Source organism: Clytia hemisphaerica, unplaced genomic scaffold (assembly GCF_902728285.1).
Source record: "Clytia hemisphaerica strain Z4C2 unplaced genomic scaffold, Clytia hemisphaerica genome assembly, whole genome shotgun sequence".
In the NCBI taxonomy this organism is placed as follows: domain Eukaryota; kingdom Metazoa; phylum Cnidaria; class Hydrozoa; order Leptothecata; family Clytiidae; genus Clytia; species Clytia hemisphaerica.
The window spans coordinates 195,225-222,056 of NW_027103379.1; the positions used below are offsets into that span (position 1 = coordinate 195,225).

The 26,832-nt window shown below is 35.7% G+C and overlaps 1 protein-coding gene across 1 annotated transcript; it reads left to right on the top strand.

Annotated features, from left to right (window-relative positions):
- The first annotated feature begins 6,475 nt into the window (after nucleotides 1-6,475).
- LOC136824768 (ankyrin repeat domain-containing protein 53-like) lies at nucleotides 6,476-19,648 on the top strand. Its single transcript, XM_067080741.1, has 4 exons — nucleotides 6,476-6,666; nucleotides 16,591-16,724; nucleotides 16,987-17,118; nucleotides 17,408-19,648. Exons 1-4 carry the CDS (start codon nucleotides 6,664-6,666, stop codon nucleotides 17,535-17,537), a joined length of 399 nt encoding a protein of 132 aa, XP_066936842.1. The 5' UTR covers nucleotides 6,476-6,663; the 3' UTR covers nucleotides 17,538-19,648.
- The last annotated feature ends 7,184 nt before the right edge of the window (nucleotides 19,649-26,832 follow it).

The following is a 26,832-nucleotide window of genomic DNA, read 5'->3' on the forward strand; positions in this document are numbered from 1 at the left end:
ATGGTGAAAAGTTCCTAATCAGAATATATATATTTTCTTTCAAAAAAATCAACATAAAAGGGGTTGCGGAACGACCGTTCCGTTTTCGCAAAGCGAAGAAATTTCGACACTAACAAATTATTTCTATACTAGCCGGTACCCGGCGTCGCACGCCGGTTAAACTGTAGCTGAACGCACTAAAAGTCCTTTGGATGTTGAAGCTGGCTTAAAAAAACGATCCCTCGAAAGCATCCAGCGAGGTCCTTTTTTTTAACATCTGTTTCCCAGGCATAGCCTTCCTGGAAAATTTGATCTGTTGGCCAAAAGTTTCAAAAATCTTATTCCTAGAAATGAAGATCTGTTTCTCCTCAAAACCTAAATTTTTAATCTCAAAGTAGTATCTTCCCTGGAAAATTTGATCTGTTTTCACAATTTTCAAAATTAAAATTGTTATATGTTTTCCCAAGCTTTTATAAGGAATAATACCCATAATAGGATATCTGTTTCCCTCTCCTGGAAATTTTCATCTGTTTCCTTTGCTTTTTGTGATTGATATCTGTTTTCCCCCAGAAAGTTCAATCTGTTTCCAATGCAATATCATCTTTTTAAGAAACAGATATCTGTTCCCAATTTATTATGTCCTCTCCTAGAAATATTGATCTGTTTCTCTCTGATGACGTCATCAGCTGGAGCGGGGCAACAGATAGCTTTAAGGAAAAGGTCTTTCCTAGAAAATCGGATCTGTTTCCCCATTTTTCAAAAAACGCTCTCTCCTGGAAAAGGGAAAGATATTTCGGGGGAAATGGGCTCGTTGGCTGCTTCTGAACCCTCCCCCGGAGATATTTTTCTCGCTTCGCTCGCATTAAATACGCCGTCGACGCCGTCCAGTTTTCGACAATTTGAGAAATAGTCATGGTAAAGAGGAGCGAAATGTAGAAATGACAATTCTTCAGGAAAAAGCGGAAAAGCCACAAAGAATAGTGCAACTTTGTTTTTATCAGACTTAAAAAGATAAATAAGTCAATTCTAAATTGCTTTTTTTAAACCCTTGTCATAACTTTTCGAATTTAAACATGTAAAATGACGTACACAGTTCTTAACAGTATCAACCACTTGAATGTTTTTAGATGAAGAAAGAGATGGACTAATTTCTTCTCTTGCTTTTTATCGCCCTTTGAATGCTGTTAATGTTCGACAAACTTTTTAATTTTTATGTTTTGATTTACATTTGAAATGTTCTTTTCTATAAAAGAAACTTGTTTTGTTTTGAAAAGAATTCGAATGTCATTAATAAATACGATCGTTAAATACATTCGAAAACATTTCAAACATAAAAGAAAAGAGAAAAACCGGATCGGGCAAAGCTGGGCAAAAATTAAAATTACTAAATGTAGATGGGCCTTAAATATCAAAACAAAGGCTCAATAAAGTCTAATGTGCCCCGTCTTTTGCAAATGGCGCGAATCCAATAGAACAAATTTGTGGAGCAAGAGACTAAAAGTCATAATTTTAAAACACAAACAAAGCGAAAACGAAAGTGGTGACACACAGACACACAAAGCACCGCTATTAATATATAGAAGTCAAACTTTTATTGATAATGTTTTCCAACTCAACTCTTTCTTTTTTATAAGAATTTTATAAGAACAATACGAGGCTCAAAAATTAAATACGCCGGGTTTTGAGCAATTCAAAAACAATTTCAGGCTCAAAGTGCAAAAAAGGACAGCCAAACCTTTAAAAAAATTTACTGGTTCTTATAAAAAATAGTGCAAGTGACAAAAAAGAACACACATGTTTCTTGTACAATGGCTGAATGACCAACAACAAAGATATTACATTAGGCTTTAGGCTGGTAGTTTATCTGAATAAATTGAAAGACTTTTATCCCATCTTTTTGTGAGTTTTTGAAACAATTACTTAGCTCTCTATAAAACTTTTACAAAGACAAATTTATCAACAATTCAAAAATTATATTATACATTTCCCTTCAAAATTTAAAAGAAAATAGTGCGTAGTTTGAACGATGATCTTGAGCTTTTCAGCCATTAGAATCTAGTATACAATCTCTCAAAATGTGCTACCTCTTTATGATATCATTCACTTCAAATGTAGTATCAATTTTCCATAAAGGAATCAGCAGCCTAGCAATAATTTCCAGTAACTTATCAAGACTAGTGAGATTTTTTGCGTGATGAAATTTTGTCTTTTTGTGAGTCTATTTTTGCAATATTGTGTGTTCGGCAAAAAGATGTTCCCAATGTTTCATTTATAAAATCAATCCAAACCAGTCCAAACTAATTTTTTCAAGAACCTTTCCTTGCAGAATAAAATTCAAAAACTTCTATAATTCATATAAGTATATTAAAGTAATGCCATTATACTATTTATTAGGCGGTAATAATAACAAGCGTTATCTACAATCTCACGTCAAAGAGTTTATGAAAATATAAGTTGATTCGCCAGTAAAAAACACTTTTTTGTGAAAGATATCTTGTTTGAAAATATATTCGAGCTAGCATCAAAAGTAACATATAGGTACTTTTATCATTTAAGTTGGCTTTTGGGCTAAAGTCATCAATCATGCTTTTGTTATCACTTTATCGTACAAATATAAATCGGCATTATTCTAATTGATGATGATCAAGCTCCAATGTTAAACAAAAATCTCTCGAGAGTCAGCAAGCGGGAATCAACAATCAATCAAGCCAAATCAAAATGATTCCATTATCGAATAAATATTGAAGAAATCCTCAATGACGAAAATAGCAACTAGTAATTATCATTTTGATTCTGCTTTCCAGTACAGTCTTCTCTTTTGTCTCGTAAACATTGCACGGAATAACATGGAACTGGCACAATTTATATTCAGCAGGACCATTTTATTATTCTCCATCAATCACAATCTGTTCATACAGTCATAATGCTATGTATATTTTGGTTTTATGCTGCTTCTTTGTTGTGCACGTTCACCCACCAAAACTCTGAAACACTGCTGATTCAGCCAGTCGGCCGATCGGTAGCGTTAAAAGTCACCCATCAGCATCACATCAATCAAGCTCCTTCACCTGAACCCTGAGCCTGAAGACAGAAGAGATGAAAATAATTATAGTTAGAGTAAAATGAAATAAACACACGACCCATATGAATAAAAATAAGGCTGTGGAAAGAAAACATGGCCATATGATATCCATGAAACACAAAAACATTTTGTTTTGTGAGATGAAATCCAATTTAATACAAAAAAGTCAACACAAAGAAAATGTACTAATGTAACATTCCAAAGGTAGTTGAAACTATAAAGGTGAAAAAAAATGAAGATTTACCTTTCAATGGGCCATAATCAGTCCAAAAGTTAATGCATGCACCTCAAAAACCGAAGAGATTCGTTGGTTTTCAGGGGGAAAACATAAAAGACAAACCTCCAAAATGTGATCGGCTATTGCTCATTCCGACATTTCAAATTTTCCGGGGGTTTTGCTGTTTGGGATTGTTTAGGTCAGGGTTGCTAGTAACGGCTTGTCACTGTGCCGGGTGCATACTCGGCGCCTTGGGCCCCGCAGGGTTGCTAGTAACGGCTCGAATTTCAGTCAGGTTTAAAAAAGGGGTACTTTTACCCATATTATAATAACATTACCCCCGTATTTTGCCAGTTTCATATAAAATGTTATGAATTGCGTGATTTTGCTGTGCGGCGATGGCTCAAGGGATAGAGCGCTGGCTTCCGAATCTGAAGGTCTTTCTTTGGTGGTGGTTCGAATCCCACTCGGTGCGAAAATTAGACTGGTCGAAATTGATGGTCAAATGATTGACAGGTATGAAAACTCAGTCAGAAATGAGAAACTCAGATACTCAGACAGTCAGAAAAGAGAAAGACGGGATCAGAGATAAGGATCACATCTCGGAGGTTTGTATCTTACGTTTTCCTTTTCAGGGCCATCTTTGTTGTTTTGAAAATGAAACGCAGAAAAAAAGACTGGGCCCAGACATCTGGAAGAAGCGGGAAAAAAGCAAAGGAGATAAAGTTTTGGTACTATTACTATTATTTGTACAAAAGTTGCAATTTTAATCAAAAGTCTTACTTTATAATACTTTTGATATCAATCATATACTATTGCAATAAATATTTTTACAAAACAGATACTTTTAATAGTGCTACAGAAAATTGATCCCATCCAACACGAAGCAAAGTCGATATGTCACCCTACGATTTTTTTTGAAAATTTCGTGCATATACAAATTTTTTACGCCACACGCCCAGATCTAGAGAAAGGATGCTACACTCCCTTTCGGGCGCTTCGCGCCCTCAAAACGGTCGTTCCGCAAAAAAACAAAAAAACAAAAAAAAAAAAAAAAATTTAAAATGAAACAAGATGGCGGAGAAGTAGTGATTGGAGGTTTTTGTAATTAGACAGCATGACAAAGGTTTGTTATATTTTAGCATAACAAAGACAAACTCAGGAGGTAAGGTAAATTGCGTTTTGACTGCTTTTAACTGTTTTTCTAATAAAGAATATCTTCAAACTTGACTTCACTGCCTTTATTTTCATTTAATAAGAACTTAACTTTTTCAATCAGACTTATACTTTTTCAATCAGACTTATACTTTTTCAATCAGACTTATACTCTTTTCATCGAATTCAGACAATTTCAATTTGAACTTAGACTTTTTTTTTATGAACACAATACTCATATACCTTTATTATTTATTTCTACAGTTTGAACACATCATCAACAAATATCAATCACAAAGATTGTTACAAACAGCGTCATTTCCACAATGAATTTGAGGACTGCTCATCACTTAAATTGTTTAATAAGTTTTAACTTATAAAAGATTATTAAAGTACCTTTGAAAGTTATTTCCATTTAAAACATGGCTGGTTTTCAGTGATTTCGGTAGTATTTGTTTACAATTTTCTCAAGCAGTCTCAAGAATTTTTGTATTTAAAGTGTCAATATCTCTTTTTATATGTTTTTTTATTTTCAAAAGGAAAATTTTACTTAAAAAGCTTTATAACTATTGAAGGAATTAGTGGATTGAATTTTAGAAAAGTGCTACCTGAAATGTTAAGTTAGCTTAAGAGCCAGTTTTTACCATTAAAAAACTCCTGTAATTTTGAAAATTAAAGTCGATTGATGTTGATTGATGGTCGGATAAAATGCACTCAAAATAACCAAACTTTATTTTGAGTAATATAAATAGAATGAGAAAATTATCAGATAATTTATCAGAAAATTTATAAAGACAATATCCAGTCAGGCACATCCTGGCAAATGAACGGGGTGAGCATTTGCATGGGGTATTCGTCACCCAGTGTAAATGAGATAGGACGTCTCAGGCTAAAAGCGTGAAAATGAATAAAAATGAACTTCAAACTGAAAATGGGAAAAAAGGAAGAAAACTGGGAACTTTATTTTTTTGTTAAAAGTTTCTTCAATCTTCGAAGAAAAAATTGACCCATGGGAAAAAAATTTCATCTATGCAGTTCTTCAAAATGAAGCAAAATATTTCAAACCCGGTTCAATTGCGTGGGGTATTCAGCACTATTACATCACTTTTGTTTTCGACCCCTTGCATTTGCCACCAATCACAAGTGAAAAATACCCTGTTCATTTGCCAGGATGTGCCTGACTGATATCTGCATTTTCCGCAGACATGTGTTTGTCCCTCCCAGGACTCATCAGTGCGGCTCGGGTAAGCAAACAGAGGCTGCTGTTGTCACCAGAGTTACACTAAAGACATTAAAAGTGTTGAGTTTTGCATAAAATACAATTTCTCAAAATATTATCCGGAAGGTGCCGGAAGGTGCTACCACCACGGTCGATACTAAAATGAAACATAAAGTTGACTAATATCTTTATGTTAAAGGAGCAAACACAGGCAGAAAAGGAACAATTCTCGCTTTTATTTTCTTTATGAATAGTGTTATTTTTAATTGCTCTTAAAATTATTGAATTTTGTGCTCAGGTTAGTCAATCTATAAAATTACCTGAGTGAATTAGAAACACAGAAATTTCCTGGATAAGGTCATTATTAATTAGAAAATTTTCCATCTCGTCGTTCTTTATCTTGGAACAATATTTCAGAAATTTCTAATTTAACAGTGTTGGTTGACACCCCCTTTCGCAAAAAGAGGCCAAAACTTCACGAAAAAGAGGCTAAAACTTAAAGTCAGTCTGGAGTCAGACTGACGTTGGTCGTCGGATTTTGCTGACATTTTGTGAATTTGTTTCTTGGATAATTACTATGGATCCTTTCTTTTTTTTAACTGTGGTTGTAGAGGCTTGTGATGAAGTTTTTTTTTGAGTGAATAATAACAAAGTTATATAGAATATAGAATATTCTTCCTGATTAACCAATGAATTGTTTTGAAAACATCACCCAAGCACTGGAGACTGAAAACTGGACCACATATTTGTGTAGCCCTTGAATTTATTGACCTCTATTTAAACAATTTCTTACTGAGACTCACCTTTTTCTATCTTTAGTGTAAACGAATAAATGAAAATATATGATTTTTAACGATGGATAAAATTCACATCCAACTACAACACAGCTGGGTATAAAGCGCAAAAGAATGTCTTCTCAAATCATGGATCATTTTTAGCAATAATGTAAAGAGTCGATCATTGAGAAGCTACTGTATGGTCTTATAATCAAAATAAATGACAAAGCTGTAAATGGTAAGTCTGTTATTTTGATGCTTTCAAGTTCTACAACAAATGAAATATTAAACCTTAGCCTTTAAACTAGTTTCATCTGATAGAGCTGGATTTATGTTGCAAAACTTAGCTGGAGATATTCCAGCCATATTATGTTATTTTTAAAGTAATAGTGCGGAAAGGGGTCTGATCCCCCCCTTCTTAAATGATGCCCCCCTTCTTGGCATCCCCCCAACCTTTAAAAATGCCTATCCCCAAGGGTTTTGGGCTAAATTTTTTTATGGTAAAAAGGGAAGGGAAACAGTAAAGAAAAATTAAGTCTGGCAAATATAATACCACTTTTTAGTGAAAATAAAGAGCTTTCTTTCATGCAGACCAAATTTCATAACAGTGCTGGAAAATAATCTACATTACAATATATGTAAGCACCCCTTCTTAAACGATCCCCCTTCTTAAACGATCCCCCGCATCCTTGCTATCCCCCCCTTTTTAATGAAAATTTCTGATCCCCCCTTCTTCATTTTTTTGGAAGGTGTCATCCCCCCTTAAGAAAGGGGGGGGGGTCCGAACTATGAAAGTACAGCATTACAAATACCCGATCAAAATGGTAATAATCAATTCTTCCTCCGAGACAAAAGTCGATGACCCGTCTTCCTGGGGAGGGGATAAGATCCCATGGATGGCCGGTTGAGGGCGTGGTATAATTGTTGTTCGTGGATCCTTGGTGGTTTGTTTTGCATTATTTTTGATGGAGCCCTGTTTTTTGGGTATTCTTTACAAATTTGCATGTTTCGTGGCTGGTGAAGGAAAAAGGATGCGCTAAAACATCACATCTATAAAACTTCCTGATACCTTAAGGGAACTTATTTTGGCGGGAACTAATTTTGGCGGATTTGGCGAATTTAGACGAAATTCGCCAAAATTAGTTCCCGCCAAAATTAAATATTTTACTCACTCGCCAAAATAAGCTCCCGCCAAAATTAAAATTTTTTAAGATTTTCGCCGCTCGCCAAAATTAGTTCCCGCCAAAATTAGTTCCCTTAAGGTAGTCGATATTTTTGCCGCAGTGTGTCTATCTTTATTATTTAGTGAGACTTTTGCATGATATTTGTCATCATGTCATCATGTCTCTAGCTCGTAAAGCAGAGTGTTATAAATGTCAACTTTCTTTCATAAATATCTTTTTTAATGATGATGGTAATGGCTGCGTTTAGACCAACTGGCATTTGTAATTTGGCATTTGCTCATGAGGGATTCGAGGGAGTCATTACTGAAAAGGTGATTCCCTCAAGATCAACTTTGACAGATCAAACAATGAAAAGCATGGAATTTTTCAAAAACTGCAGTCATTAAGACTGAAACAATTTGCCGTTTTGGGCTAGGCTATGGCAAATCTTGCAAATTTTACAATCTATAGAAAGAACTGAATAAAAAACGTGCAAATACTTTAAAAAATCAAAAATGTCATTTTTTCTCTTTGTTTTGGTTCCTTTGTTTGATTTGAAATGCCAGAAAAGGGGATTCCTTTGTTCGAAATGGCATTTGAAATGCCAACGAAATGCCAACACTCTGGCATCATTAGGCATTTGACAAACCGAACAATTGCGCGGAACAATAGAATTCAAAAGAATACTGCAAGCAATTACAAATGCCAGGCTGGTCTAAACGCAGCCAATAATTGAATTCGTTTGCTTAAGGGCTCTGACCATAGTCAAAAAACTGATTTTGGTATTTGAGCATAAAAGTTATGTTTCAGGTTCCTTTACACTTTTGACAAAGAATTGCTCTTTGATCAATTCCCTTAAAAGTGATTAAGAATTTAATTTAAAAAATGACGTTATGAACTTTAAAAAGATGTTAATAATATGTTGCTTCACCCAGTGGCGTTGTGGGAAAACTTTTCTGGAGGCGCTAAAGTAAATTGTTTTTAAATGGCGCCCCCACCCACCAGTTTCTAAACTCTTACTAATTCATTTGCCTAGGCATAACGAGGAAGGAAATATTTAGTGGATAAGAGTAGGTATATCTTTGATGAATGGCAAAGGGAGAAACAGGCCCCACCAAGGTTGGGGCCGACTAGAAAATTTTTGAAAATCGACTGCCAAGATACCCTAAATCACTAATGAAAATAGTCAAATTTGACACTTGCTAGAGTGAAAAGAAACTTAAAGAAACAATGTGTAATGCGAGCGAAGCGAGCGAAAAAATTGATGCTTTATGATTTCAATATTGTTGTCAGCAAATTGGTCTTGGGGCGCAGTTAGATTTTCATTTAATAATGCTATTTTGTACACAAAAAAACTTAAATCCATTTCAATAACCAAAAACCTACTTTTCTCTTGTCTTCTCTTCAGATCACTTACAAATAATATCATTACAAAATTTACACAAAAAGCATGGTAAAAGCGTCGCCATTTTGGTTTCCAAACCCGGTTTCAGACCAGACATGAAGGACCGGACGAGATATAGTGCGGAAAATAAACATAAAAGGAAAAGGCAAAAGAGCCGCAAAGATATGGATAACAACGATTACCAAATATAAGTCAGAGCGTACAGTATATGGCCCCCAAAACGGAGACGGCCCCCAAAACGTAGGTCGTCGTTAAATGAGGATTCTGACCTGTAGATTTATCAGAATTGGACGATTTTTGTTTATTTTGAAAGAATGATGGTCATACTTAACCTTTCCAGCGCGCAACATTTTTATATCTTCAGCCCGTCTGCGCGCAACGTTTTTTGATGAAAATGCAATTTTCACGATAACCGTTATAACTTTTTGAAAAATTAACTTCAGAAAAAAACCCTTATATTTTTGGAAAGCCCTACCTTTCCCCTTTCTAAATATGTTTAACTGAGTACTCCAAACAATTTTGGACAGAAATTATGAAGCCAGACAAAAGGTATATGAAAAAACAATGTCGCGAAAAAGTCATTTTTGGTGCAAAACTTCAAAAAATTATAGAGAACTGAAAAATTGATAAAAACACTTACTTTTTTCTTTAGAAGGTTTCTTTATAGTTAGGTAATACAATTCCATACTTTTGAAAAGCCAAATAAAACTCTAAAACACTTTTATAAACCCTTACTTTCATAGCTAATTTTCTGCCTCCTCAGTTTCACAAAATCACGCAACATAGCTTGGTCTACCATTTCTATTTTTGAAAAATGTTGCGTCATACCAAAACAAACCCCGATTGTTTCTTATCGGAAATTTCACGCTGATTCCGATTTTTTAATCGGTTTTACCGTACCTCTGACGGTTGGGGCGTAATCCGACCAAATATAAAGGTCACCTTAAAAACGTATCAGATACGTCTTTCGGAACGTATGGCGAACGTATCAGATACGTCTTTCGGGGCGGAAAGGTTAAAAATGAGCATGTTTTTGGTGGTTTGAGATGGATTCAAAATAAAATATTTGCGTCTGAAGGAAATATTACAACACCAAAATTAGATAAAAATTGCATATAACTCACTCTAGCTCGATAAATAGTGAAAATAAGTTATGAAAATGGGGTATAGGAAACTTTCTACACCTAATACCTTTCAGAAAATGCAGATACATCAGTGACTTTAGAGGATGAGCAAAAGATCATATTAAAGGTCAACCAGTATTTTGGGGCCCTAAAAAGACTACCTGTTTTGTTGGCACATTTGGAAACTCAGGTAATCGTGTTTCACGCCCATCCCTTTGATTGAGGTCTGGAGTAGCAAAGTTGTTTATTTTCTCCTTGTGGTTATGTGCAGGTGGCTTTGGTATAGTATAATTTGAGGGCAATGGGCGTTGAGATACCAGGTGATCAGAGTTGGTATAACGACATGGCTTTTCATCAGCTTATGTAAAGATAATGAACAAAGAAAGTGGAAATCAATTCGAATCTGATCAATTTCCTTGGTCTGATACATCATTATCGTCTGTACAAAAATTTACAAAAAACCATTCATAAAAATACGTTTTAAATTCGTTTTCTACCATCGTTCGCGCGCTTCTTTTTGACGAGCGGTGGAGCAGGAAGATGATCTGCTTCAGCATGGCTTGGCAGCAGGTTTTAGGTGCCCCCTAAGAATTCAGGTGCCCCCTAAGATTTAGGTAACCCCTGGTTGCCAAATATTTTTGGTGACCCCTAAGCCAATGACACGTCAAATTCTTTCGAAAATCCTTCTCAAACTATCAAACAAATACAACAGTTAGTTTAGCTTATTGCTAAATAGAATAAATGCCCTAAGAAATTAGAGATAAGTTAAGTACTGAAGGTTACTGCCAGATTATCAAGTCAGGATGCAGATCCCTTGCCGACAGATTTTTTATCTAAGTAAATGCAAAATGATTAAAGAATTTTTACAGATCAGTACCGTAGGAAGCATTTTCATATTAGGGGGCTGAAGTTTAGTGATACCGCGAGGGCCAACCATGGTTTGGCCCGAGGGGGAAAATTTTGAAAATTTGAGCTCTAGATTGCTTGAAAATGCACTCAAAGCATGCACTTATAAGACAATTATGACAAATTCAAAAAGAAAAACTTTGCAAAATGACCATTTTTGAAAAAATTATTGGGGTTATAGTCCCCCTTGCCCCCCCCCCATGCTACGGCACTGCAGATAATATATTAGATACCAAATTGTCAGTTTTTGAGCATTGCTTAGATTAAGTTGAGAAATGCCAACCTATGGTCTGGTAGGCTGCTTATAATTCAATCACCAAACATAGAATGTAGCCCCCAGGTCCATCTGAAAAAATTTAGGTGACCCCTAACATGGTTAGTCCCCCCTAGCCACAGGCTAAAATCAGGTACCAATCGCTGCTCGACCTTTTAGCCCCCCCCTGCGGCCAGGGGGGGGGGTTCCAGCCATGTTCAGGTATTTGTTGTGGATTCGGCATGTCAAGTGGTCAAATTTCCTGAAAAAACGCAAACAGAGATTATTGATGGATGAAGTTTACACTCCCCCCCCCCCGACTCTAGAAACCGGCAGGAAACTTAGGCCAAGTTAGGGGTTGGGAATTAGATTTGCAGTTCTAATATTAACAAATGTTAAATGTTAACACTGTTCATTGGGAGTACCTATCTGTTTTGATGGAGGCTCTGGAGGCTGAGAAACTGTTTATCTAGCTGTTTTTCAAAGTTGATCAATATTTCAAATCGTTGCTACCTTTAAAGGGGACACGAAAAAAGAGGGCTGAAACCATGTAAAAACAATAGGATGTTCAGTAGCCATGTTTTATTTTTTTTTTTCTCGGTAGTGCTAATAGCAAGGTATATCCACCGGGTATCTGAGAATCCAATCCCAATTGGCGATTGAGTTGTCTTGGTTGTAAAACCACACATTTATACAGTCAATACTTACCGGTTCTGTGGAGACGATCTTTTGTCTCGGTTCAGCCGTCTGAATAAAAGAAGTCCCAATTATAGATTGCTCCAGATTTGAGAAAGTTTCAAAGTTGTCAAGTCAAATTCTCAAAAAATTGAAAAATATCACACAAAATTCGACACACCAACAGAATCCAGGAAAAATGATAAGAAACAGTACACTCAGGTTCCAAATAAACGCCCCGGTTGTTAATTTTTTTGAAAAAAATTTCAGCTTTCAAAGAGAAGGTCCCTTATTTTGCTCTAAATAGACTGATTTTAGCCTATATTTACCTTATTTTTAGTTTTTTCAGACGTATAATTTTCAGACCCCCTGACAATAATGTCTCCCCATTTATTAAAATGTTGAAAATTTTCCAACTCCTTTATTTAGAATCTTAGGGTAAATTAAAGCTTAGAGAGCGACCGTATCATAAGGGTAGAGCATCCAGCTGCGGTGCGCAAGGATGTGGGTTCGATCCCCAGCCGGGTCATACCAAAGATTCCCAAAATAGTACTTGATGCCTCTTTGCTTGATGCTCAGCAATTAAAGAGACGGATCAAGGGTAAGTGGAGAAATCCAGGGAAAGGAGTGGCGCCCTCCCCTACCTTCGGGTAGACAGCTATACGGAAAGGGAGCCTTCGGGTCGCCCTCGACTGCGGTTGCAAACTTACTTACTTTACTTTAAAGCTTAGTTGATAAAGTCGAGCAAAATTTCAAATGACTATTCAATAAAATTATTGAAAAATATTAATTTTTTCACAAATTCAACTTTATCTCAGGTTTTTTTGGAGCGTCATGCGTAATAAGAGAGAAATACTTATACTCCACCTTCTCACTGACAGACCCACTGGGACCCCTTTGCACCGGAAAAATTGGCTAAAAAATCGTCTCCGGTGGAAGATTATACTTCAATTTTTGTCCCCACTGAAAATAATCAAATAAACCAATACTCACTGCGAAATAGTATATTCCCCTAATCCCTGCTGAATTTTCTGACTTGAAAACAAGAATTGTAATCCAAAGCCATAAAAAATATTGGAATGTTTATCCCGATCGAGTTTCAGACCCTTATTTTTATCCCCACTGGCTGAAAAATTTTACAGGGTCTGTCAGAAGGGGTGTACTTTCCCCGAACTAAAGAAAAGTGACAAAAGAAAAGCTACAATTGAGTAGCGTGTGTAGGATACATAGGAAGAAATAAATATTATCACACGTGGCATTCTGGATCAAAGCACATGAAAAGTAAAAGTTTTCATAATAGACTGCAGCTTTTCACCGCTAAACTCAATCGAAGAGTCACGGTTAATCTTCCCTTTAAAATGACGGGTCAACGATAATCTTCAACATCCTACTGTATTACCAGTCGATTTGACCGACGAAAGAAAAAAAGAATTCATATTTCTTGAAAAAAGGTGAGAAATCCAGTAGACTTACGTCACGGTTGCCTTTTTCTTCAGGGTGTGGCTTCCTAAAAGAGGTGTGTTAAGAAATAAAAATGATGAAATCATGAATGTTCTGAGGACGGTTGTACAACTGAGAGATAAAGCGAGTTAACAATTAATAAAAAAGTTCATGTTATTCAAAATTAGGAAGGCTGTAGACGTCCCGCTCTGTCTTCCTTTATCTGGGTGGGGGTATCGTTTATTTGGGCAAAGGTTTAGTTGCAGTCAAGGATTCGCTATGTTTATGTCAAAAGAAGCGGAAACTATCTTACCAGGCGCCAGGCTCCTTTATGTATTGGTGCGCATGTGAAAATGGGTTGACAGGAGCATTAGTATTCCACACTATCTTCTTCTCGCTTTGTTGCCGTTCTTTAACCCTTTAACTGCCCGTCGTTTTTTTTAAGGTTCGACCTATTTGCCGCGGGAAAAAAAAAGTTCGACCTATTTGCCACGGGAAAAAAAGAAGGTTCGACCTATTTGCCCGATGTCGGCATTTGCCGACATGGTCAAAAGGTAGCGATTTTGACTTCATTTTCTGAATAATATATGAAGTATCAGCCAAGGACTATAATTTTGAGTTGAACATTGTTGAATAGTTATTTTTCAACATAGAAAAGCTTTTAACTATTATCTTTTTTCATTTCAAACCATCTAATACAAAATCTTTGTAGAAGTGTTAAATTTTTGGGCAAAGGAATGGAAAGCGCCGATGTCGGTAAATCCCGACATGGGCAAAGAAATCGAAAATGCTCATGTCGGCAAATCCCGACATGGGCAAAGAAATCGAAAATGCTCATGTCGGCATATGCCGACATGGGCAGTTAAAGGGTTAAGTAGCTCTGTTTGCTTGGCTTGTTTTTGATTGCTTCTTCTCCTCGAGAGATTGACTTGTTTCTTGGCTAGATAAACTTCTTTCGTTGACATCATTTGGAGTTCAACTGGAAGTGAAGCCTAATAAATGATGAAATCTGGTAAGATAATGTTATGGAAATCTACTTCGAAAGTTTTTAGTTTTCGCAAGGCCATGGATTTGTTTCTGATATAAATCATGTCATGTATTGATTCTAAGAAGCCATATAAGAGGCTGTTGACAGAAAACCAGTGATTGCGGTGGTTGACTTCATAAAATAGCTGGCGCTAAAAAGTCGCAACTCAAGAATCTGTATCTCATCGCTAACAGTAATGAACTCTCGAACACATATATATCATACATGGGCTTATGCCCCTTTTGGGCGATAGGACACTTGATCGACACCAAGTGATTTACAAAAACAGCGTTTATACTTGACGGGAACTTGTGTGGCAACCCTAAATTTAGCGCTACTGTATTAGATTCAACGATAAAATTATCAAAGTTATTTGGTAACAAATACTGGTCAATCAAATATAGTCGTTGGTAAAAAAATCCGCAGTTATAAAATATTTTTAATAGCGATAGTTTCGCCACTTTTCCGACAAATTTTCTGGTAGATTCGCTGGAGTTAGGGATTCGGGATTCGGTATTCGGGACTCAAAATCGATATTCGAAAAACGTCAATAAAAATTTGCTGACTAATGCTATTGACTTCAAATAAAAAACGGATGTAAGACTTTGTTACAAGGATAAAGGCGTGGTTATTTCGTTATTTAGGGAAATTCCCTCTTTAGATATTCATTGATTTTTCAACAGTGTAACTTTGAAATGCTCTCCAGGCTTGGGGGATTGCTCAAATGACTCCAAACCAATAACAGATGCAAGCTGACAGATATAGATACAATACCCACCAACTTCAAAAAGGGCGTTGTTTTTTGTGTTTTAGGGAAATTCCCCATTTAGGGATTCAAAATAGCTCATTTTTTAACTTTGGAGTGCTCTAGAAACATGGGAAATGACTTTAAAGACCCCAAGTCAAAAGCCGATGCAAGCTTACATGAATATAAACAATGCTGAATAAGTGGCATGCCTAGAGAGGGCGTAGTTTTTGCGTGTTTTAGGGAAATTCCCCATTTAGGGATTCAAAATAGCTCATTTTTCAACTTTGGAAGTGCTTTAGAAACTTAGCAATTGACTTTAAAGACCCCAAGTCAAAAGCGGATGCAAGCTTACATGAATATAAACAATGCTGAATAAGTAACATGCCTAGAGAGGGCGCAGTTTTTGCGTGTTTTAGGGAAATTCCCTGAAATATTGATTTTTACCGTTTAAACCATTTTCAGCCGAGAATCTTTGAAATACTCTTCAGGCTTGGGAAATTGCTCAAATAACTCCAAACTAAAAACGGATGCAAGCTGACAGTTATAGAAACAATGCCCACTAATTAAAAAAACTTCACAAGGCCGTGGTTTTTTCGTGTTTTAGGGAAATTCCCCTTTTAGAGATTCAAAATAGCTCATTTTTCAACTTTGGAAGTGCTTTAGAAACTTAGCAATTGACTTTAAAGACCCCAAACCAAAAACGGATGCAAGTTTACATGAATATAAACAATGCTGAATTAGTGACATGCCTAGAGAGGGCGTAGTTTTTGCCTGTTTTAGGGAAATTCCCTAAATTAGGTATTTCGACCGTTTTCAATGGTACAACTTTGACTGGCTCTTCAGTTGTGGGAAATTGCTCAATAGACTCCAAACCAAAAACGGGTGTAAGCTAACAGGTGAATTCTTTAGGCATACAAACTTTCGCGAGCAGAAACTTTCGCGATTTTCGCGAATTTTTGCCTTGTTCGTGAATGTAAATGCCTTTGAAAATTCTTTCTAGAACGCTCCAAAAATGAAAAATTGAGCTATCGAAAGTAGCCATCCGGACCAATATTTTGAAAGATTTTGAGCTTACATTCGTAATATCATTTTTTATTTCATTCCATTAATTATGGAAATGCTATTTTAATTGAATCGGAATAATAGACATACTTTTTGTTATGATTCTCTATCACTGACTCTTTTTTAAAAGCATTGATGACATTTGTAAGTTGTGTTTTCAACGACGGGAATAAAAGTATCAACTTTGAACCTCATCCAAGATCTTGGATGGTCGTCATGGTTACTTTTCTCTGCGTTGATTGCGCGCTGAATAGAATCTGGATTGGTCGGCACAGCATCGATATATGATTTCGACCTGTGCTTTTCACGGTACGAAAAGTATTTCACGAAAAACTGATTCAAACTTTTTTTCATCACAGAACGAAAGCCAATTGGACGAGATGAGCCTTTTACACATGGTCATGATGAACGATAAAAAGATAGTGACATTGAAATGCATCGATTACATGTTATGCCAAGGACTTAATATCAATGCACGTAAAAGAAATGGCCTGTAAGTGACTGCAACATGATTTTTTTGTTTATTTTTCTTGTTGTGTCGTACTGCTTGAATCTAATTTTCTGTGTATGACACACTTTTCATTTATGAGAGGCAGGCGGAGGTTTGATCTTTCATTAGATTGATATTCTCATAAAAAGAAAGTGATTTATAGTTCTTGGATGGTAAAAACAACGGATTATTGCAAGAAAAAAATTCATGCAAAATTAAGTATCCGAAATTTCAATGTCTTAAATTGTTCATTTTCAACTTAAAGTACTGCAGCTCATATCGATGTGATGGACGAACGAAAAGATATTCTCCAATTATTGATGGCTCACCAAATGAACCCTCGTTATGAAGATCTTTTCCGTAAAAATCCAATCGATTATGCTCAACAAGACACAAAGTAAGTAAAGATTCTTCGATACTTTGACGGAAGAACAATTCTTTTATTTTTGAAAATAAGGTGGAGCCCTTCCATCAAAATACTGTAGCTTAGACGAGAGTCAAATGTATACTTATTTTATCATATGACCCTATTGTATTTCATAAAAGGCGTGTGACAAAACAAACAAATTTCTTAAATCCTGATTTTAAATGATACTTCGTCATTCTTTTTCCAGTATGACTGATGTCAAAAAGTTATGCCCCCAGCTTGCGAGTGTATTAATGATGTTCATAAACTTCTTTTTCAGGATTTACCACCTTTTACGAAATTACTTCGAATACGGTCCAGGAGCTCCCAATATCCGTAACGGCAAAGATACACGTTTTTTTTTTTTTAAGAAACACACTTTTAAGAAACACGAGGCTCAGAATGCCTAAAAACTAAGAAACATCTAAGAAACATGCTGAGGCTGAGAATGAAAAAATAACATTTTTTAATTCGGTTTTTTAAAGAACCTTCCAATCATCAAGGAAAAGTTCCAGAAAAATACTTACATAACAGTTAGAAACACTTGAGAAAGTCAGAAAAGCAATATAGAAGATAGGAAAGTACCGTAGAAAGACTATTGTATTATCGACATGCGTTCTATAAGCTTGAAAAAGTTTAGAAACATGTAAGAAACATTTAAGGCTCAAAAGGCCGATTTCTTAAGAAACATTGAGGCTGCTTGGTAAAACTAGTTTCTTAAAAAAAAAAAAAACGTGTAAGCATAACATGTAAGTATTCTATATATTGATAGCCGTAGTCTGTTTGTCTGTTTGTTTTCTGTGTGTCACTTTCGTTTTCGCAAGTAATGTTTTTGTTCTTGATAAGTTTGTTTTGATCGGAGCCTGGTTTAGACTTTACTCGGCCTTTGTTTTGAAATTTAAGGCCCATCTACATTTAGTAATTTTGGTTTCTGCCTATGCATGCCCGTCTTTTTGTTTTTCTCTTTTCTTTTGTTTGAAATGAACGATCGTATTCATTAATGACATTGTAATTCTTTTCAAAACAAAACAAGTTTCTTTTATAGAAAAGAACATTTCAAATGTAATCAAAACATAAAAATCAAAAAGTTTGTGGGGCAACAACATCATTCAAAGGGCGATAAAAAGCAAGAGGAAAAATAGGCTACGTCATATGAATAATGAATACGATTTTACACTCCTACTCTTCGGGATATAAGCACTGCTCTTGTTTTGAATATTGAAATTCTCCGGATAAATCGCATGCGCACTGAGGTTTTAATGAAACAATACAGAGTTTCGAAACCTAAGCCAATCAGCTGTGTTTTAAACATTCTTTTATTTAAAATCTCTATTGATAAACATCTTTTGTGAAAGTTGTCTATTATGTTTAAACCTATTAATAAGCAATTCCCGGTGGGGGTTCACTAGTGGCCGCCTATAGCAGTGCCTATAGACCAAGAAGAGTAAGGACTAAAAGCCTGGAGCTGTCTATTGTGTAGACTAGAGATTAGTCCACCTCTTTCTTTATATAATAACATTTAAGTTGTTGATAAATCAAAATTTATTTCACTACATAAAAATAGAAGCTTTTCGGCTTACGCCATCATCAGTATTTAAGTTGTTGATACTCAGGATACTGTTAAAAACGGTGTAAGTTATGACCAGGGTTTAAAAAAAGTAATTTAGAATTGACTTATTTATTTTTTTAGATCTGATAAAACAAAGAAAAGCTTTTCTCGAAGAATTGCCATTTCTACATTTCACTCATCTTTACCATGACATACAATTTTTTCAAACTATCAAGAACTGGACAGTGTATTTAATGCGAGCGAAGCGAAAAAAAGATCTCCGGGCGGGAGGGCTAGAGTCAAACTTTGAAGAGATTTTTATTTTAATTTAATCGTTTTTTTTTAAGCCAGCTTCAACCTCTTCAACATCCAAAGAACTTTTTAGTGCGTTCTGCTACAGCTTAACCGGCTAGTATTTATTAAAAAGGCAAATGTTACCTCATAATCTTGATAAAAAAACTAACCATTTAAATTGTATTCGTGAAGGAAAATCAACGTGTGAAAATTACTTTACACACTTGTGAAGAGAGAATTCTTTAAAGCTGATTCACAAAAGTTAGTTCTGTCGACTCTCTCTAGCTCGATCTTCAAGGGACCAAAGGAATTTCTTCGAATTAGAGAAAGATCCGAATTACAGAGAGAATTTAACACTACTTTCCAGCTAAAGGAACCAATTGTGGTATATCCCCTGGTATGCATACACGTCATTCTGTGGTGCTTTTTGAAAATGTGTTCGAAATATGCAAAGATAAGAAAACTAGAGAATAGATCAGTTCATAAAGTTTGACTTATAGTGCTTCCTTCTTAGAGATTAAGCTTACCTTAATAAGATAAAGAAAGAAAAAATCCTTTTCTCCCAATTTGATATCTTATTGAAATTATTCCTTAATTTACATCCATTGCCATAATCATATCTTATATATTATATCTTTCTCTAATTTACAACTCTATGTCCATCCTAAGATGATAAAACTACAATACTCTGTTACAATTCCAAAAACCTCAGTTGAAATACATGTTAGCTTAAGTGTTTCATAACTAACATATTCACTATCTCATCTCGATTCTTTGATTGACGTCTTGCCTCATCTCTGTCAAACACTGATTGCGGAAATACGCTCTTGTGTTTTGTTCCGGATGAAACAGAATATGGTACGCCTTTTGTCCGTACATGAGGAATGTGATAACCATGGTATTGACCAAAATCGCGATACATTGTGAAATTTCTTTCTCGATTGGCCTTTGAAAAGGAACGATGGTGAAGCAAACAACAAATGAAGCGGTCAATATGAGTGTGGTAAACATCAAAACGACACCGTCGTTCATGACACTCGGAAGATGTCGTCCTCGAAAAGCTTGTATCGTGCACATTAGTTGGATTACTGCAATTACGATCATTATAACATTGCTGTGAAAATAGGTATTGCATACATACTCTCTTGTCATTCCCTGAGGATCCTCGAATTCAAGAATGGTTACTTGTTGTTGATAAAGGCAGACGAAGTATACAGCGTTGACGGAGACTAGAAAAATGACAACAGTCAAAATCTGAGCCATTACTGTGCGTTTGGCTTCCTCGGCTGTAAGTATTACCTTGCAAAGAAATGCTTGTAGAAGCTTTTGTGACTTGGTGAAAACAATACCAATGTTGAGGGTGTATAAGGTGGTGAAAACTAATGGTTTCCAAATGCAAATATGATTCATAAAGTATAAAAAGGGGGCGATGATCATTGTTACTGCCTGAATAGATATATGCATAGTTGAAACTTTGAAATCTGATGTCGTAACACTAGGTGTGTTTCTTTTGATTATGAAGGTTATCAAAGTTAGTATGGCAGTCAATGATCCAACCAGCGAGATAACTCCAATGATATGGAATTCTTTTGACTGATAGCTGACGAAAATATTTGTGTAAGGATCTACACACGCCGTTCTTTCTCCGTTGTCTATCGAAAGTCGTCCTTCACATGGATAACATAAATGGTTTCCAAAGTCGGGTTTGTGATGGTTCTTCAGGCAACGAACGCATATCCAAGAGAAACCATGTTCAATTTTCTCATACGATCTGTAGAAACCCGGCGCACAATTTAAAGCTGAACAGTGACTTGTTTCCACGTCAGGTATTCCTATAACATTAATTAATTAGAGTAATCAAATCTTTAAACTCCCAAGACTTTTCGAGTCTTCTCCTTCTCTTCCAGGCGATTGACTTTAAATGAAATCATAAATAATAATCTCATTAAAGCGCAGTCACATAAAATAAGTGCAATTTCTGTATTAGTTGCCATAAAATTCTATGAAAAACCCCGATGTAGAAAGTAAAGAATAAAAGAGAAAAAATAGTCTCATCACCTTTCCAACATAATCTATTCACTGTGTTATTTTGGTTATAAGTACATTGGTTTGCATCATGGTACTTCGACCGATCTCTCATTAAAACGTATTCATAAAGTTCTATCCTTTCAGCATTTTTCCGACAGCCATATCCAGAAGTTTGACTTATTGGTATCCTTGTGTCTGACAATGTAACAGTTACATGTTGTGATTTAAATGGGTTTCGAATTCTTTTCCACTCATCTACTCGCAAAGCTTTTTCCCGAATTGTATTTCGAATGCATTCGTAGTTAATAGAACAACCGCATTTATCAAATCGTTGGAAATAAATCGAGGAATAAAATAGCGATAGGTCCAATGAATATCGTTGACTAACCTGAGTGGTTTTGTTAATGTGTAAGGATAAACTTTTAAACATTTGCGATTCGTATCCCCAGAGCCTTTCCATCAGAGAAAAAGTATAAAAATCTACAGTTATGAATGAAGATTTGATATTTTTAAAGCAATCAGAGCTAAATTGCATATGATTAAGAAACCCTTCAACCAATATCGGAATTGTCAAATTTTCCTTCTCCATTAATATCCCTAATTGTTTGACAATTGAAATTTGTCCATATTTATCACCCATAGTAAGCACTGCTGGTTTGTTTTCCTTGAACCATTTTGGAGTGAAGTAAACTTCCTGATTTATATCCCAATTTCTTTCCAATGGACACAAAGTTTTGATTGCAGGGCTTTATATTTTAAAATTTCAAAAAGAGGGTTCATCATGAACGGTTGAGCTTTGAATATAACGAGATGCTCCAATTCTAAACGATGCGTGATTATATAATGGAGAATAGTAGCGTAAATGTCGTACAGCTCATGGTCAATAGAAGAATTGTAAGAGACGTATCTTCCTGTAAACCTGACGTCATCATGAAAACTAGCGTCCAGATAATTCATCATCTCTGCTGGTCCTTCTGCGTAAATTGCAATGACTGATGATAAGCTGTACGATTTGTTCAGCTTTTCAGACCGCGTATTGTAGTGAAGTGATTCATTCAAGTATATAGATTCAACGATTTTTGAAAGATTATTAAAATCATCACAAACATCTATTGAAATGTATTTATAGTTATAATGGGAAGTTAAAAAGGAATCATATTCCCACATGAACTTGATGCTTTTGTCTAAAGCTTCACTGAGGTGATGAAGTTCTGTTCGGTTTGTTTCATTATAGCATGCAGAATAAATACCAATCACATACCATTGGTATTGATCATCATAGTCGCATTGTGGTTTGATGGTAGGAAAAACAAATAATATCAAAATCATAAAACTATTCATGTTGGTTTATATTCCTTTTATTCGTCGAATTGTGTTGTGATATCTAAAATTGAGCCTCAATTTTTTCCTAAAGAAAGTAATGATTTAGTAACATTTTTCTTCTTTTTCGAATTTCCTTTCTTTGTTAAATAGTAAAACAACAAGAATTCTGGAAATTCTTGTGAACCCTGAGATAGCAGCTTATACACCTTTAAACTCTCATTTTCTTATTAACATTTATTAAATTATATTATACCAGAACCCTTGTAAGGCGAGACCAATTTAATTTGTGGTTCTAAGGGCCCGACCGACCCTATTTTTGCTAAAATCAAAAAAATAATAATATTAAATTTCCACTACAATATATTTTACACACTAGTTATAATCAAATTTGAAGAAAGCTGAAAATTAATTCAAGAAATTGAAAAATTTAGAAAATCAAGCATTCCATACACTAAGATTTTATCATGATCTTCATCGGAGATAAAAAAAAGTGAATTTCAGAACCAGATATTTTTTGGAAAACATTTTCGGTACTTTAACAACCCTGATAAATGAAAAATATTTTGATAACGATCTGCCCGTAGAACAACAAATTAAATTGGTCTCGCCTATAAACATTACATTATTCAAACCAATAAAAAAAAATATATATACATTTTTTTTCGTTTTTACTGAATAAATGAATATCGATTAATCAAAATTATAATTATTTCTTCAGTTTTCAATATTGGATATTGAAAATCTCCTCATTAATATTTAGGTCCTTTTTCGAAAGGAATTTTCGGCTATCACGGAGGCAAGTGCCTACTGCCTTGCAAAGTCCAATAGACATTTTTTTCCTTATCCAGGTGATCACTTAGTAGTACATCACTTTGTAGTTTTTGTTTTGTTTTGTTTGCTGGCGATCATATCAGCCAGTCTTGAAATAAATTTGGATTATTCTCCTCCCGTTTCACCAGTCGCAGTAAAAACTAACGCTATAGGCTCTTTACTTCTCGCGCTTGTTTGATTCGAAGCATTTTTTTAGGTTCTGACTGATGTGTCTCTTTGCTAATGAGTTAAAAACCCTTATGTCGAAAAATGCAGATTGACCCGTCTGCCAGGAACCTCTTGCATGCACATCCAAACCAGCTTCATCTCCGGAAATTGCAGTAACCTAGTTTTCTATCTGTATTATGTTAAATCCCCATTTAACTTGTACTTTCATAGGCACGGAGGGGTAATAAATTGAGATATTTGTATTTCATTATTTGGCATGATTCTTGGCTAACTACACAGGAAATGTTTTTGGTAAAATTGTCCCTTTTTATAAACAATAATTATTCTGATAGTTGCTTGCAACCTTTGTATATGAAAAATTTCTTCTGGCTAGATCTTGCACAGCTCCAATTACAGAAAGAAGGTTAGAGGCTCTTTTTTCCGAGGAGAAAGGAAGCAAGGAATTTGCCGAACCATGGAAAGTGCCGAACGGCGCCCTCTGATATGGCGTGATTTGCTCGGATGCAGCTGGCTGAGAGGGCGTTGGGGCGTACTCGATACGAAAACCGACGTTCAGCTCGTTCAAATGGAAAAGGATTCCTCTAATATGAACACTGAGATATAAGAGGTTTCTAACAAATACGAACAATTATTACAAACTCATGTTACTGACAAGACTTTAGTCACTGATATTACTAAAGTTGGAAAAAGCTACACAGAACTGACCAAGAGTTTCTCTGATTACCTGAAACTTTTGAAAACTGAAGTCGATGAGAGAGACATCTACAAACAACGCTCGTTTGATGAATCAAAATTGAACATCAAGTTGGAAAAATTTGCTGAGTTCAACAGTAAGCTAGACGATGTTATCGTCCGTTACAGTGATAATAAAGGCGGGAAAAATGGCGGTATGGCGTTATGGCGGTATACGGAAAAAAATCGGCGGGAGAGTTTCGAAGAAACGGACGATACCAATTTGGCGCACCTTCACTCAAACGATTTTGCCTGACTGACCTCTGAGAGAGGTCAGCGGGTTTTCGAGATTTTCCGTTTGCGTTTTTTGTTCGAACTGAGTGCAAACAGTGTAAACAGCTAAACGTTTGAGAAAGATGGCTGATGAAATTTCACTCAGATTGTTTTTATGAGATTTATTTTCATGGTGGAGAACAATTATTATTTCTACTTTTATTAGTCTTTTTTATGCATGAATTTTTGTGTACAGTATATAAGTCTTTAGTGTGTCAGTAGGGATTAGATTCCTCAAGATTTGCTTTTGGAAAAATCTTTTTGATATGAACAACAACCTACTGACTTTCCCCTCAAGATTCCATTTTAATCAGGTATGTTTTCCATTCTTTCCATTCCTTAAAATTTTCAGCTTGTGCTTTTATGTGGTTTATGTGCACGAGCTCTCACTCTATTCTCAACTACTTTATACCTCAAACTACTTTTTGATTTTTGATTGGAAATACTTTCCTTCATGTATATTTTTTCATGTTTGTTTCTAATCTAGTATTTTATTTTCCCAAGTTTCTAGGAATAGAACCTTTTAGAACTGGTGTTACAAATTCTAATTCTTTTTATTTATTGGGTGTTCAGATTGCCACTTCAATGGACATGGATAAGCTTCTTTGAGATTTTTCTCGAAAAATAAAAAGAGGGTGTTCTTAGGTTAGGTAGGGGCAATTAATTGAACCAGACCGTAGTTTATATTCAGTTAATTCCAGATGTACGAGTACATGAAAAACAAAATGTTTAAAAGTCATCATAATTTTTTGGCAAATTCACGGTGTGAAAGGTTGAAATTTTTCATGAATTGCACCTATTCACTGCAAATTCATGATATGTGCCATTCCAAGGTCTTCTGACATTACATCATGTATATACCCAATAGGTGATTCGTTGTAAGTGACGTAAAATAAGTCAATACGTCACTTTCAACCAATCAGCTGTGGACAACAATGGTGCATATCAAGAGTTAACCAAAAATGTTTTTGTGAAATCACCAAAAAGGTTTTGGTAATAAGTTTCCCTACTGCTTATATACCTTTTTATAAAATTATTTCGTGTTATTTTGTGAAATTTGTGAAATTGAACCAGTAGAACGTGGTTGGAAAATTGTTCTGTACGTTATATGAAGAATAACGTTGTTACTAAAAGTGGTAACACAGGGTAACACATGGTAACAGGGGGTAACACTAGGGTAACAGGGGGTAACACATGGGTAACACATGGGTAACAGGGGTAACACTAGGGTAACAGGGTAACAGTTTGAAAATGGTGGCTCTGAGGGGTCGGAAATTTGAAAATTGACTTAACCAATGTTGTTGGTGAATACAATGATAGAATGAATGATGCTAATCAATGCAATGATGGAATCGATGTTGCTGGTGAATGCAATGATGGTGTTACTGGTGAATGCAATGATGGAATCAATGGTGCTGGTGAATGTAATGCTGGAATCAATGGTGCTGGTGAATTCAATGTTGGAATCAATGGGTGCAAGGTGACTGAAATGATGGAATCGATGTTACTGGTGAATGCAATGATGGTGTTACTGGTGAATGTAATGATGGAATCAATGGTGCTGGTGAATGTAATGCTGGAATCAATGGTGCTGGTGAATTCAATGTTGGAATCAATGGTGCAGGTGACTGAAATGATGGAATCGATGTTACTGGTGAATGCAATGATGGTGTTACTGGTGAATGCAATGATGGAATCAATGGTGCTGGTGAATGTAATGGCTGGAATCAATGGTGGGCTGGTGAATTCAATGTTGGAATCAATGGTGCAGGTGACTGAAATGATGGAATCGATGTTGCTGGTGAATGCAATGATGGTGTTACTGGTGAATGCAATGATGGAATCAATGGTGCTGGTGAATGTAATGGGAAAATGGCTGGAATCAATGGTGCTGGTGAATTCAATGCAAATGTGGGATGGAAAAAATGATCAATGAAAGTGGGGAATCAATGGTGCAGGTGGTGAATGATGGAAAATGATGGCAATCGATGAATAACTGGTATGGAATGACTAAATGGGGGTGAATGCAATGATGGTGTGGTGTTACTGGTGAATGCAATGATGGAATCAATGGTGCTGGTGAATGTAATGCTGGAATCAATAGTGCAGGTTACTGAAATGATGGAATCGATGTTACTGGTGAATGCAATGATGGTGTTACTGGGGAATGCAATGATGGAATCAATGGTGCTGGTGAATGTAATGCTGGAATCAATAGTGCAGGTGACTGAAATGATGGAATCGATGTTGCTGGTGAATGCAATGATAGTGTTACTGGTGAATGCAATGATGGAATCAATGGTGCTGGTGAATGTGATGGTGGAATCAATAGTGCAGGTGACTGAAATGATGGAATCGATGTTACTGGTGAATGCAATGATGGTGTTACTGGTGAATACAATGATGGAATCAATGGTGCTGGTGAATGTAATGCTGGAATCAATGGTGCTGGTGAATTCAATGTTGGAATCAATGGTGCAGGTGACTGAAATGATGGAATCGATGTT

Excerpts from the sequence above, each read along its gene's own strand:
- LOC136824768 (XM_067080741.1), top strand. Across the intron at positions 16,725-16,986 it reads GCACGTAAAAGAAATGGCCT|TACTGCAGCTCATATCGATG; the intron begins GTAAGTGACTGC and ends TTCAACTTAAAG. Across the intron at positions 17,119-17,407 it reads TATGCTCAACAAGACACAAA|GATTTACCACCTTTTACGAA; the intron begins GTAAGTAAAGAT and ends CTTCTTTTTCAG.